The sequence below is a fragment of the Ruditapes philippinarum genome, unplaced genomic scaffold, assembly GCF_026571515.1.
Source record: "Ruditapes philippinarum isolate M1 unplaced genomic scaffold, ASM2657151v2 ctg227_1_1_1_1, whole genome shotgun sequence".
Classification (NCBI taxonomy): Eukaryota; Metazoa; Mollusca; class Bivalvia; order Venerida; family Veneridae; genus Ruditapes; species Ruditapes philippinarum.
In genome coordinates, this window is record NW_026863206.1 from 255,720 (window position 1) to 269,960 (window position 14,241).

The 14,241-nt window shown below is 34.5% G+C and overlaps 1 protein-coding gene across 1 annotated transcript in view; it reads left to right on the top strand.

Annotated features, from left to right (window-relative positions):
* The first annotated feature begins 3,721 nt into the window (after nucleotides 1-3,721).
* Nucleotides 3,722-14,241, top strand: part of LOC132721465 (uncharacterized protein PF3D7_1120600-like) — a 53,403-nt gene continuing 42,883 nt past the window's right edge. Inside the window, exons 1-4 of the mRNA XM_060705771.1 lie at nucleotides 3,722-4,946; nucleotides 5,064-5,486; nucleotides 5,613-6,143; nucleotides 6,294-11,219. Of these exons, the coding sequence (XP_060561754.1) occupies nucleotides 3,722-4,946; nucleotides 5,064-5,486; nucleotides 5,613-6,143; nucleotides 6,294-11,219 (7,105 nt within the window). The remainder of the gene's footprint in view (nucleotides 4,947-5,063; nucleotides 5,487-5,612; nucleotides 6,144-6,293; nucleotides 11,220-14,241) is intronic.

Below are 14,241 nucleotides of genomic sequence, written 5' to 3' on the forward strand. Positions count from 1 at the left end.
TTTATTCATGTTTGCGTGCAATTCTGTAATAAAACACTGAAATCATCTTTGAACAGACGCATAATGTGTTTGAAAATCTAAAACATGTAAAACAGAATGTACTTAAGCAATTGAACTATACATATATAAAGGAACACGATAAAGAAAGGCCAAAAATGGATTTATTAGAAATAGAAGTTGCGATGGAAGATCTTCCTATCTATGACAGCTATTGCATTGTGGGTGTCGGACCTATTTTAGTGTGTCCAAATCCACCGGACCCATCAGAGAGTCATCATCCACCTATTCCAAAGTTGGAACAAGGGGAACATGTCTGTAATAATAAAAATTATGATTGTTACAGTGGAAATTCCATGGGTTGGAATAATGATGTAGGGGCAAAATTTAGGAGAGCAGGATTTATAGAGATTGAAGTGAAGCACTTCTCGTTTGAAGAGGGTATTCTTGTTGAAAGGACAGAAGACATTGCAATAGACGATTTCAGTTATTTAAAGGATTGCAGAAGTTCTAGGAGAAGAAGTGAAGAGTTAGAAGCTCTAAAGGATATGAAATCACAGTTGGCTACACTGTTTGTGAATAACAATAATGCACAAAAGTGCTCGAATGATCAAAGTTTGGCTTCCCCAGCTGATTATCAGAAGAATACAGAGGATGGACTACGTTTGGAATCTAAGTCTAACAGTATGTCAAATGATATACTCAGTGCAACTGTTGACAGTTTATCTGATGAAGTATTTGAAAGTGAAAGCCAAACTGAGGCCAGGAAGGAAATGCTTATGTTTGCCTTGCAAAGGACAAAGGCAAAGTCAAATATCTATGTTGAGGATGATGGGAATTCTAATCTGGATCTAAACCAGAAATTATCTGTAGAGAAAGGGAATGGTGATAACAGTATTGTCCAGACCAAATACTCTCTTGAAGAAGCTAGAGTGACAACTGATTTCCCAGGGAAAAGGGACCAGACAGGAGTAGATGAAGGTTTTAGTTTGTGTACACAGGATGCTGTTCCAGAACACTTTGATTCTCAATCTGAAGCATGCCCATTAGGTATTACTGATGCCAAAAAGTCACTCCAAAGTCTGAATTCCTCAAGTACTTACATAACTAGTTCTACAGAGAGTGGAAGCTATTCTTTGTATTCACTCTTTGATTCAGAATCAGAGGTAGATCGCAAGGAGGAAATTATGGTGCTAACAAGAAGAGATAGTTTCCAACACTACAGCATGAAAACAGATAAACAAAACACTGCAGAAGATGATAATTCTAGTCTTGAAGCAACAAGAGGCCAGGCTGATAAGGCAAACATTGCAGAAAAGGAGAATGATCATAGAAATATTGATCTATGTAAAAATCAAGCATTAAGTATAAGCGACGTTGTTGTTGCCTCAATACCATGTTCTTCACATGAAGATTTAAAATCAGATAGATCTGCTGTCACCGTTTATAATCCTGATTTAGATATCATGAACAAAGATACAGTGATTGCTAACAGAAATGAAACAGAATTGAAAGAACATGAACTGAATAACAGTCAAATGTCAGAAAGTATGAGTGTTTCTGTTGATCTAGAAATTTGTGTCCGAGTTGATCTTGCAACACCACCAATGGAGAATGGCTCTGTGTCTTCACCATCTTCTGTTAACAGTGACATAGAACCAATCGAATTCCCTGTTTGTAATGAATACAACTTTTCCGCACATGCAATGATGCTGACAGAATCAGGGCTGCAAACATATCCATACATAGAAAACATTCACAACGGCACAGCCGAACAGATAGCAAAAGAAATTGTCCAGCATGTTCTCTTTGCATCTCAAAGAATGGTTGCAGCAACTGCTGATAGTGCTATTAATGAAAGAACTGACTTTGTTGCAGAAGATGTGTTCCTTAAAAATTACTACAATTCTAATTTTAAAACAAAATCATTACTTCATGACAAAATTGAATGTTCACTAGACAGCATAGAATATGTGAATGGTGGAAACAACATTGAAACTAATTCAAGTTATGACATTAGCGAAAGACAGAAGGACTTGCTTGAGGTTGATTCCAATACGAAAACAACTGATCACATAGTTGGTTTTGAATCCATGAACAAGAATGAAGTAAAAGTGAAACTGTCAGATGATAAAACGTTACATGAATTGAGCCAGAAACCTGACCATGGAAGTGACATAAATTCTGATGAAGATCAAGAAGTTGTAGATGATGATATTTGCAACATCAAAGGAACAGATAAAAAATCTGAGGAGAAATATGTAAATGATTTAAATGAGGAAGAGATTTTTGAAAACAAGACTGAAGATTCTTCTCTTCATTTAAAGACTGACCAATATAATGATGCAAGTGCCGATTCGTCTCACAATGAAACAAAAACATTACAGTTAAAAGAATCAGATGTAGATATAGAAACGGAAATTCCTGAAAGAATGAGTGTTTCTGTTGATCTAGAAATCAGTGTACGAGTAGATCTAGGATCGCCTTTACATGGAATTGATTCTGAATTGTCCATGTCCCAAGTAAAAAATTCAAATAGTAATCACCAGATCATGGAACACCATACTTCAAATGACAACTTGTCAGGGTATATTGTAATATCAGAAGGTGAGGAAACAGAGACCTACAAAGAACTTGAAAATCATCCCCGTGACTCTGCTGAAAGAATAGCAAAACATATTGTTGAAGGTGTGTTATTTGTATCCCATTCATTTGTTGAGGGTTCTTCTTGTTTGGAAATTTATCCAGAAAACAGTGATTGCAATGAAAAACGGAATGATATAAATGTTGATGGTAAAAAAGAAAGTGTGAGTATAGAAGATTGTAACAGTAATGCATTAGTTGAGAAGGAGCATCATAGCATACATACTGTTGATATAATAGAATGCAGTAGCGGTGACAATGGTGACAATGATACTATACTTGATTTAGGATGTGATAAGTTGAAATATAGACTTATTGAAAGTGTTGTCAATGACACTGTACTTGAAGAACTGGAACACAATGACACGATTTCCAATGATAAAAAAGAAAGCAAGAGTAAAGACAATAGTGATGGTCACACTGTGTTAATTGGGTTAGATAACTGTGATGATGGAAAGGAAATCCAGAGTGTAGAAAATGATGACAATAATGCAACACTTGAGGCAGTAAGTAATGACCAGGAAAAAGAAAGCAACAGCAGAGAAAATTTTGACAATAACACTGTACTCGAGCCAAAACAACATGATGACATAAAAGAAAACGAAATTATAGAAAATGTTAACACAGACGCTAAAATGGAGAAAGAGGATAGTGACATAAATGTATATGATGTAAAGGAAAGAAACAATACAGGAAAGAAAAGGAAAAACAGCTGTGAAAACAAAAAATTACTGGAGACAAATTTGGGAATAAATGTTAATGATGAAAAGACAGGCAACATTGTAGGAAATGATAACAGTAATGCTGTACTTGAAACAGAAAGTAAAGACACATATGTTAGTGATGAAAAAGACAGCAGCACCATAGAAAATAGTGACATCTATGCAAATCTAAAAACAGAACATAATGACATTAATCTTGATAATGGAAAAGAAAGCAACTCTATAAGAAATGGTGATAGTAATGCTATATTTGACCCAGATCATAATAGCGAAAATGTTATTGATGAAAAAGAAAGCAACGCTATATATACAATTGTGACAATACTGCTAAAATTGAATTTGAGCCAGAAGACAGTGGAATGAATGTTGATAGAGATGAAAAAGAAAGACACGGTATCAGAACACCTGATCCAGAACACAATGTCACAACACTTGATCCAGAACACAATGTCACAACACCTGATCCAGGACACCACATCACAACATTTGATCAAGAACACAGTGTCACAACAATTGATCCAGAACACAATGTCATAACAGTTGATTCAGAACACAGTGTCAAAAGACTTGATTCAGAACACAATCTCACAACACTTGATCCAGAACAAAGTGTCACAACATTTGATCTAGAACACAATGTCACAACACATGATCCAGAATACCATGTCACAGCACTTGATCTAGAACACAATGTCACAGCACCTGATCCAGAACAAGATGTTGCAATACTTGATCAAGGACACAATGTCACAACACTTGATCAAGAACATAATGTCAAAACACCTGACCCAGAACACAGTGTCACAACATTTGATCCAGAACACAGTGTATCAACACCTGATTCTGAACACAATGTCACAACACCTGATCCAGAACACAGTGTCACAACATTTTATCTAGAACACAATGTCACAACATCTGATCCAGAATACCATGGTACAGCACTTAATCCAGAACACAATGTCACAACACTTGATCAAGAACACCACATCACAACATTTGATCAAGAACACAGTGTCACAACAATTGATCCAGAACACAATGTCATAACAGTTGATTCAGAACACAGTGTCACAAGACTTGATTCAGAACACAATCTCACAACATCTGATCCAGAACACAGTGTCACAACACCTGATCTAGAATACCATGTCACAGCACTTGATCCAGAACACAATGTCATGGCACTTGATCCAGAACACAATGTCTCAACACCTGATCCAAAACATGATGTTGCAACACCTGATCCAGGACACCATGTCACAACACTTGATCCAGAACACAATGCAACAACACCTGATCCAGAACACAATGTCACAACACTTGATCAAGAACTCAATGTCACAACACCTGATCCAGAACTCAATGTCACAACACTTGATCAAGAACTCAATGTTACAACACTTGATTCAGAACACAATGTCACAACACTTGATCAAGAACACAATGTTACAACACTTGATTCAGAACAGACTGACAATAAAGTTGAAGCGGAAAAGGAATGCAAAAGTATTGTTAATGGTGATAATGATGCTACATTTGACCCAATAAACAATGGCATGAATTTTGTTGATGAAAATGATAGTAAGATAGCAAACAGTGAAACTTATGCTGTACTTGAGCAAGAAAAGGAAAACAAAATTAATGTAAAGATTAACAAAAATAAAGAAAATGTAATCAGGAATGCTACTCTTGACACAGCTGACAGTAACATAGACGTTTACGATGAAATGGAGAAACACAGTGTCGATAATGGTGACAATAATGCCATACAGGAGAGGGAAGAAAATAACATAAATGTTGATGATAAAACGATAACCAACAGTATTGAATATGGTGACAATAACTTTATACTGGAAAGAGAACATAATAACACTGGTGATGAAAAAGAAAGCAACAGTGTAAAAAGTGTACACAGTTACAATACCCATGTGCCAGAGCAAAGTAACGTTGATGATGCAGAGAAGAGCAACGGTGCAGAAAATGATAGCGATAACAGAATGGTTGAGTCAAAATGCCATAAAATCAATGTTGATGATGTAAATGCAAACAACGATGAAGACAGTGGTGGTGATAACCATTTACTTGAGCCAGAACATAATGATGTAAATGAGGAAAATCAAAGTAACCATATGACAAATGAAAATGGTTGCACTATACTTGATCAAGAACACAATAACATAAATGTTAATGATGTAAAAGAAAGTAAGAAAACAGAAAATAATTCTAATAACACTACCCTTGAACAAGAGCAGAAGGATGTTAATGTTAATAAAGAAAAGGAAAACAGCTGTTTAGAAGTTGGTGACAGTAAGGCTATACTTGGATCAGAACATAATAACATAAATATTGATGATGACAAAGAAAGCATCAGTATAGAAAATGTTGACAATTGTGTTAAACTTGATGAGGAACCTAGTTGGATAACTTTTGATGATAAAACAGAAAGCAGCATTGATAATAACACTACCCTTGAGCAGAAACTGGCTGATATAAAAGTTAATGAAGAAAATGAAAGCAAAAATACAGCAAATGAAAAAAATAAAGCTATACCTGATCAAGAAAACAATGTTATAAATGTTAATGATGATAAAGAAAACAACAATACTATAAACTATGACATTACCCCTGAACAAGATCTGAACGACATTGATATTGGTAATGAAACAGAAAACATCTGTGTAAATGATGTAAACAGTAAATCTATACTTGAAGCTATAGTTGGGCCAGAAGATAATGACATAAATGACATAAATATTGATCATGGAATAGAAAGCATCAGTACAGAAAATGGCGACAATAATATAAAACTTGATAAGGAATCTAGTTGCATAACTTTTGATGATAAAACAGAAAGCAGCATTGACAATTACACAACCTTTGAGCCGGAACAGAATGACATAAAAAATGTAAATGAAAGCATAAATACAGCAAATGAAAACAATGATTTTATACCTGATCAAGAACAAGAAGAAGATGTTATAAATGTTAGTGATGAAATAGGAAGCAACAATACAGAAAACACTACCCTGGAACAAAAACAGAATATCATTAATATTGATAATGATACAGAAAACAGCTGTGTAGGAAATAGTAACAGTACCCATGTACATGAGCCAGACCATTATGACATATGTGTTGATGATGAAAAAGAAGACAGTAACACAGAAAATGATGACAACAGCATCATACATGAGCCAGGGTACCATGACAGTAATGAAAACAGTGAAAGTATCTCTAAAGCAATTAATGACAATGACATTGTTCAAGATTACAGTGGTATAAAAATTGATGATGAAAAAGAAAGCACCAGTCTAGTAAATATCTTTAACACAGAACAGGATGATATTGAAGTGGATGATAAAAATGAGTGTATTGGTGTAGAGGATGACGACAATAACATTAAGCCCGAGCCAGGTGTAATTGTCAGTATAGAAAATGATATTAACATTAATACGGAACTTGGACATGGTGATGAAAACCATAATGATGACAACAAAAGCAGCAGGAGAATAAATTCAATAACCTGTCAGCTTGAGAAAGATGACATTCATTTTGATGATGAAAATGAAACAAATATACATGTATTTGATAATGGTAACAAAAGGTGTATGCCTGAACTGAACCGTGATGGAATCAACTGTGGCGATGAAAAGGAAAGCAACATTCAGGAAAATAATTACCAGACTGGTATTCGTGAGATAGATGATTATAACATACAAAATGACAATGATATTAAATATACCTCTCAAGAAAACGAAGGCAACACTTGTTTAGTACTCTCTGAACCTCAGGTCATAAAACTGGATCATGAAAACAAAGATTCGGGTTTTGAAAATAAAGTCAACTTTGGTGAATTCGAACAATACAAAAGCATGAATGATAATGCTGACAAAAAAAGTAATTTTCAGAAAAATACTGACATTGACTGTATACTTGAGTCAGAATGCGATGAAAAAAGCATAAGTAATGACAAAGAAAATGTTCTAGAAAATGTTTACAACATTGGTAACAAAGATCTGAAACATGATGTTGTTAATGATGGAATTGAAATTGTCAATGATAGCAGATACGATATTGATGACACGGAAGGCATCAATCAAGACTATGCTGACAACATTAATGTTTCTGAGCTGAAAAATTATGATATAGACATTAATGATATAAATTATGAGCAAGTAGGCAATCTCAATGAAGTCAATATTGACAAAGTAAGCATCATTGACGACGATTCAGACAAAAACAGTGTGCTTTTGGCAAAACAGTGTGGTGAAGTCATGTCAGTTGATGAAACTATGGACAATATTCAAGGAAATATTGACACCTGTGATATGAAAGAACGAAATGATAGCATAGCAAATAATGATCAAATAGGAAACAGGGTGCAAGAAAATTCTGAAAACACACATGATATTGATACTTGTCAGGACATCACAGTTAATGATGTAAAAGGAAAATATGAAAATGAAAATATTTGTGCCAATAAAATGCTTGAACCAACTTCAAATGAAGACCTATCAGTTGAAGATGAAAAAGACAGCATCATGTCAGCAACTGAAAAAGAAATAGTGATGACAGAGGATTTTGAAAAAGTAAATGACATGCATGAAAATTATGATAACAACACAGCTGTTGAACCAAATGATAGCAGTATGAATAATGATAGTATAGAACGAAAAGTGATTGAAAATGAGTGCAACTATAGTACACTTCAGCCTAAGAAAACTGATTTATCAGTAAATGATGAAAAGCAAAGCAACATAATAGATGATATCGAAGATAATCTTGACCGACCTGATGACAAAAGTGTTGTTTATGAGAAAGAAAGCACCAGGCTAGAAAATGGGAAGTGTGATAAACTGGAGACTGATAATGAAGTTAAAAGCAACAGACTAAATACTATTGAAGACAAACAAATTGACACATTTGAAGATGGTGAAGAAGTAAGCACTAAATTAGAAAATGTTGACAGCAATGATAAAATTGAGACAGAACAAAATAATGGTATAATATTTGATGAAAAGGAAAACAACATGCAAGAAAAAATTGAAAGTAAAGACAACATGGAACACTGTGGTGATACAATAGTAGATGGTGAAGAAGAAGGCTTTGGACTACAAAAAAATCCCTTAAGAGATATAATTGAGAAAGAGCAGAATAACAGTAAAACAATTGATGATGAAAAAGAAAATAATACTGAATATGAAGGTACCATTGATCAAAATAATAAATTAGCTGTTGATGATGTGGAAGATATAAAATGTCTTGATGATATTGACATTAATCAAGTCATTTGTGTAGTTGAACATGAATTAGATGATATCAATTATGATTTTGATAAAAATGAAGGCAGGATGAGAAAAAAATTTGATAGAACTCTTGAACAAGAATCAAATGATGACACTAAGGTCTTTGAAGATGTGTATACATTGACAAATGTTGAGATAGTTAACACAGCAGCTGTAGAGTGTCCTACTGATAAGGACAAAGTTTCCAAAGAGCCACCATCTTCCAAGGAATCAAGTAGGTCAGAAAATAAAGTTGGTAAGAGTTATAATAAGACAATACATTATCAACAGAAGAAAAGTACCAAAATCTCCAAACAGAAAGTCAAAGGTGAACATGTAGATTCATCTGATGAAAGTGATGATGACATTGATGACTCTGGTCAGTACCATCCTGAACTTTATACCAGGATGATTGACTTTAGTGCAGATATTAATGAACCAGTTGATAAAGAAGAATTCAGTTTGAAAGAAATTGAAAAGATTATAGATAAGATAGAGACTGAGACTGATAGGGAAGAAAGTAACAAAACATCAGACAAAGAAGAGCTGCCAGAGAACAATAAAAAAGCACAAGATCTTGCACCAGAAAAGAAGAAGAAAATATCTGTTAAAAAGGTCATTCAAGGGGATACTGTGAACTCCAGGGATAAAGGTTCAGAAAGCTCTGAAGGCATTGATGATGAAGGTCAGTACCATCCAGAATTATATGAAAAAGAATGGATTGTTAACAGATATGAAGATGATGTTGATGAAGAGTGTACATCACAACCAAATAGCAGACAAAATATTGAAGTTCTCAATATTACAGAGATGCCTGGTCTGTCAACAGTTGATATTGACCTTGAAGATGCTGAAGGTGATGAGCCTGTTGATCCCAATATTGTAAAGGAGAAACTTGAAAAATGGATAAAGACAGAGAGAGATTCGTCAATTAAGAAAGAAACTGAGAGGTTTATAAATGAAGGTATGCCTGGAGACCAGCATGAAATACAGCAAAAAATTCAGGCTAAGTACAATGAACAGAGGAGACAACATGATAAGGACATAAAGGAGTTAGAAAGGCGAAACAGTCAAGAAAGAGCATATAGCAGAACTACTCATGGCAGTCAAGACAGATTGTACCAGGGCAGTAGACGTAACAGCCAAGAATTTGTACACAGAAGCAGACATAGTAGTCAAGACAGTTTGCACCAGATGAGTAGACGAAGTAGTCAGGAAGGGGGATATAGAAGCAGGCGAATGAGTCAAGAAGAGATATATGCAAGGAGCAGGCAGAATAGTGTTGAAGGATTGTACGACAGAGGTAGGGGATTAGTAGATTATAACAGACATGGTGGTAGTCATGCTCAAAGGCAGTCTAGTCATGAACATGTTACTGCAGTGAGACGTGACAGTTTCAAAGGCAGAGAAGGTGAAATGACTAGAAGTGTTAGCAGACAGAGCAGTAGAGAAGGCTTTTATGATGAGAGAAAGTATAGCAGCCCAGGTGAATCGTATGCTAGAAGTAGACATAGCAGTGGTGAAGAGCTTCTTAGAAAAGGTGAAGGACTTTCAAGGCATGGTAGTCAGGATAAGTCCCATATTTATAAACGACGAGATAACTATGAGAGAAGTGAAAGTGGTAGCTCTGAGAAAATGTATCAAGATTTTCCAGAGGATTCTAAATATCGAAGAAAAAATGTGATTGAAAAAGGAACACTCAGTAGACATGATGACCTTTATGAAAGGAGGCAAGTGAGCCGAAGGGAAAGCCTTGAGCTTGTGCAAGAGAGAAATGAAAGAAATCAAAGCCTGCCTCAATTTGATGAAGGTTTTATGGAAGGTCGGCTTGGAAGAAAGTCTGATTATATTGAAGTGAAAAAGTTCAGAAAAGATACAAAGCATGGCCTTGGCAGTGATAAGAAAAAGGCTGATTTCCTTACTTCAGCACAGCTTAAAATATTTTGTCAGCCCCCAAAGAATCCAAAACCTAATGTTGGTCACGTTGACATGCTGAGCGTAAGCATCGAACGGCCTAAGGGCAAAGAAAACAAAAGAAAAAGCCTTGTAAGTAGTACATCAATTGAGAAAACGAGAGATTTGCCAGAGTATAACACAGATTCATTGGCGTTTCAAGCCAAGATATTTGACGTTTATAGATATGAAAAACAAGAGAAAAAGGGGAGAAAAAGTAATTTGAAATCTGATCTGGATGGCAGAGGAAGTAATCAATACAGTGGACAATTTAACGAATCTGGATTTCCGCATAAAGATAACAAGCTCCGTCAAATTTACAACAGAAATGTGGATATTGCATCGAGTGCTAGCTTAGAACCCAATAATGTTATTGATCCGCTCGCGAAAAACAGATGTGCTCAAAAACATGAGGCATACTTACGGACACCGTCCTTAGTAGCCAATTCTAATCAAGATAATGGAGAGACTTTTTATTCCGCTAATCCAGATTATGTACATACACGGAGTAAATACCAACAAAATCTAGGGGGACGAAGGTGCCCAAACTCTATTGATGGAGTTAACGATAAGGGCAGGATGAAAATTCCGACAAAGTCTGGGGAAACCTCACAAGGTATGTGTCAATTGGATTATTAATTCCATTATTGTTAATAATATCTGTGGGTTATGAAATTTACACACATGGTGTATAATATACGAGTGGCTGTCAAGTTATAGTGCATTAAGCCGGGACATTAGGCATTTCTGAATTTGTTATTTATTATGTAATTATGAATATTAGAAACGAAGGGAAAATTGTCCTCGGAAAATAGGAAACTATCTCAGATGAAGATACACTTAACTTTGATAGATTGTCTCGTATTTGGGTTGCTAAGTAGAAAATTCTTTTAATATAATTACGGGTTACACTGCCAGAGGCATTCTTGCCTTTTTAATTTTGCATGATTTATTGCATTTCTTTGCTTTATTTTGTTATCTGCCTGTGGATTTTTTTTTTGTGATTTTTTCCCCAGAAACATGTAATTTAATCTTTTACTAAAGGATTTCATTGATTTCCCATTCGCTAAAATTTTGGAGAAGCAGTCTTTGTTGTGGGTTATAGCTATAAGCACCTAGGGGAAAATATAAAAGCTTTTGAAGTGTATTAGAAAAAAACCAAAGCTTTCATTATATTTATATAATATTATGCATATATTCAGAATTTTTTCCATCATACATGCATTTATTTTTTTTTCATTTTTGCAGCAAACATTTGATTTCTCGAATAAATTTTATTACAAGAATACATGATAATTAGAATAATTGATAAAAAGAAATGCCTCAAAAAGCACAGCGTCACAATAGTTTGTGAATTCACAAAAGGTTAAGATATTTAGTTATACATTTACATTTGTAACATATTACAACCAAATACCGTTATATAAAAATTCTGTCTTAACCTGTAGCCTGCTTTATTTCGTAAACAGACTTGTCAATTAAGTTTCAATTTTAGAACTGTCCCAATGTTAGTGTCTTTAAAGTATAAAGCGGGAAAATAAGATAATAATTTAATGACTTGCTCAGAGTTTCTTACATGGCCTGAGTCCTTAAGGCTTTCATTTTCAGCAATATTCATTATCAATTTTGAAAGATGAAAATTTGAAGTTGGTCGATCAGTTTAAACGGTGTGGGCTTCAGTAGGGCAGGCTGGCCTTACACTACATGTATATACCTATGGCAAAGCCTAGTTATTTATTTTTCTAGCTGTGAGGGGTTCAGTATAATAAAGTCTAAAAAAAATTGGGCCTATCTTAGATTTATTAACTTTTCTGCCAGGAATTTATGGTGACAATTTGTCAGAATTTCTAGACTGTACTTCAATTGTAACAGACAGCCATGTATGTCTTTGGAATGATTCCAAATTTCAAATTTTTTCAGACACTGAGTTTTTCTGAATGGGCTTTGACTAATTGTTCTTTGAAAAGTCCTATTTCATTAAAAGTAAAAAAAAAAGAGAATGAAAAAAGTGTTTTCATATCTAAGAACTAAAAGTACTTAAATTGGAGCTCTAATGTGATTATTATGTGATACCTTAAAATATGTTTTTTAATTTGATCCATACCGTGCTTGAATCGAAAGTGTTTTAGCCTAAAAAATTGTCACTAAGTATTATAAATAAAGGCAGTCCATCATTACATCTGTGCAGTATGACATTTAGATGGGCTATATAAACTGTTGATGGCTCGATTTTGTGTTAAATGTTAGTGAAAATCCCCTAAATTTAAAATTGACTGTTCCAAAGTCAAAGCAGGATTAGTCCATTTTACAAATTCATTAGATTCAGGATTCAAAATATTTTAGACGCAGATTGCTGTAATTATTATCACCAAAAACTATCTTGTGTGGGAGTGTGTCTAGGGATCTGTCATTATATTCAGTCATAATAAGGGAGAATTTATTATGTGTCACAATAAGGGAGAAGTTATTGGACGGGAGGGTTTCATTTTTTTGTTGTTATTTATGAACAGACTGGTGCATTGATGCTTCATTCAGTATTGATTATGTAGAATGATGAATGGATATGAACTCGGTTAATTAATGTAACATAGCTATAGGAGTGTTTTCTGACAGTTTTAATTGTCTACTGGTGATAATAACTAGTCCCTTTCAACTTGTCTACATTTATGTAACATACACAATGTATATAAAATTATGCTATATACAATTTATATATGTTTGAAATAATCACAATGTATATATGTGTTTGAAATAATCATTAATAATTCCAAGGTGGGAAAGGGCCTTTTCAAATTAAGATAATCTTGGGGAATTTTTTTAAGTCCCTTATCTGTGAGGCTTGAATTAAGAATATATTAATTTTTGTGGCAGTTTTGAAAATTTGAAAATCTTAAATAATATACATGGCTTTAAAGGTTTATTCATATGTATGAACATAAAATCTGTAACAAATTTTATAGGCACAAGTAAGAAAATTAGAAATGCCAGACTATCTCTTGGTCGAAGTATTTTTTTTTAAGATTTTGTTTGTCTTACTAATAATAATGTATATAAGCAGGGTTTTCATTATTAACAGTTTGGCGATCCATATCATTGGTTGAAATGCATTAAAGATTGGTTATATTAATTTTCAGCCTTTAGAGTAAAATATCTCCCTTGACACTAAAAAGCAGCCACCCTGGTGGTGCCATGTTGGTAGTTTTCGCTGCAGGTCACGGCAGTAAGCCACATTGAATTTTCCATCTAGTACAGTTCAGCCACGACATTGTTCCTGGGCAGGCTGTCAAGCACTTAACTTATACTAGTTGCTTTACCTTTCTCAAGGAACTCAATTAACTTCTGTACAAAGAGGTACAGTGTGAATGATCGTAGAAAGGATTTCATGATTAATCACAATGAAAATGACCTGCACTGTCCAGGAATCGAGCCTGGATTGCCTGATTCACAGTCCAACACTCTACCTATTGAGCTTACAGGACAGTTTGCTGCCACCCTGTTCTACCGTGCTTCAGTATATTGCCATCTTCATTTTATTGCTCATGGGTTTTTATAAGATTCCTGACTTTCCTTCTGACTATAAAAGATGTAAAACCAGGGAGCGGTGGCCTAGTTGTTAAGGTGTCAACCCAGAGATCATG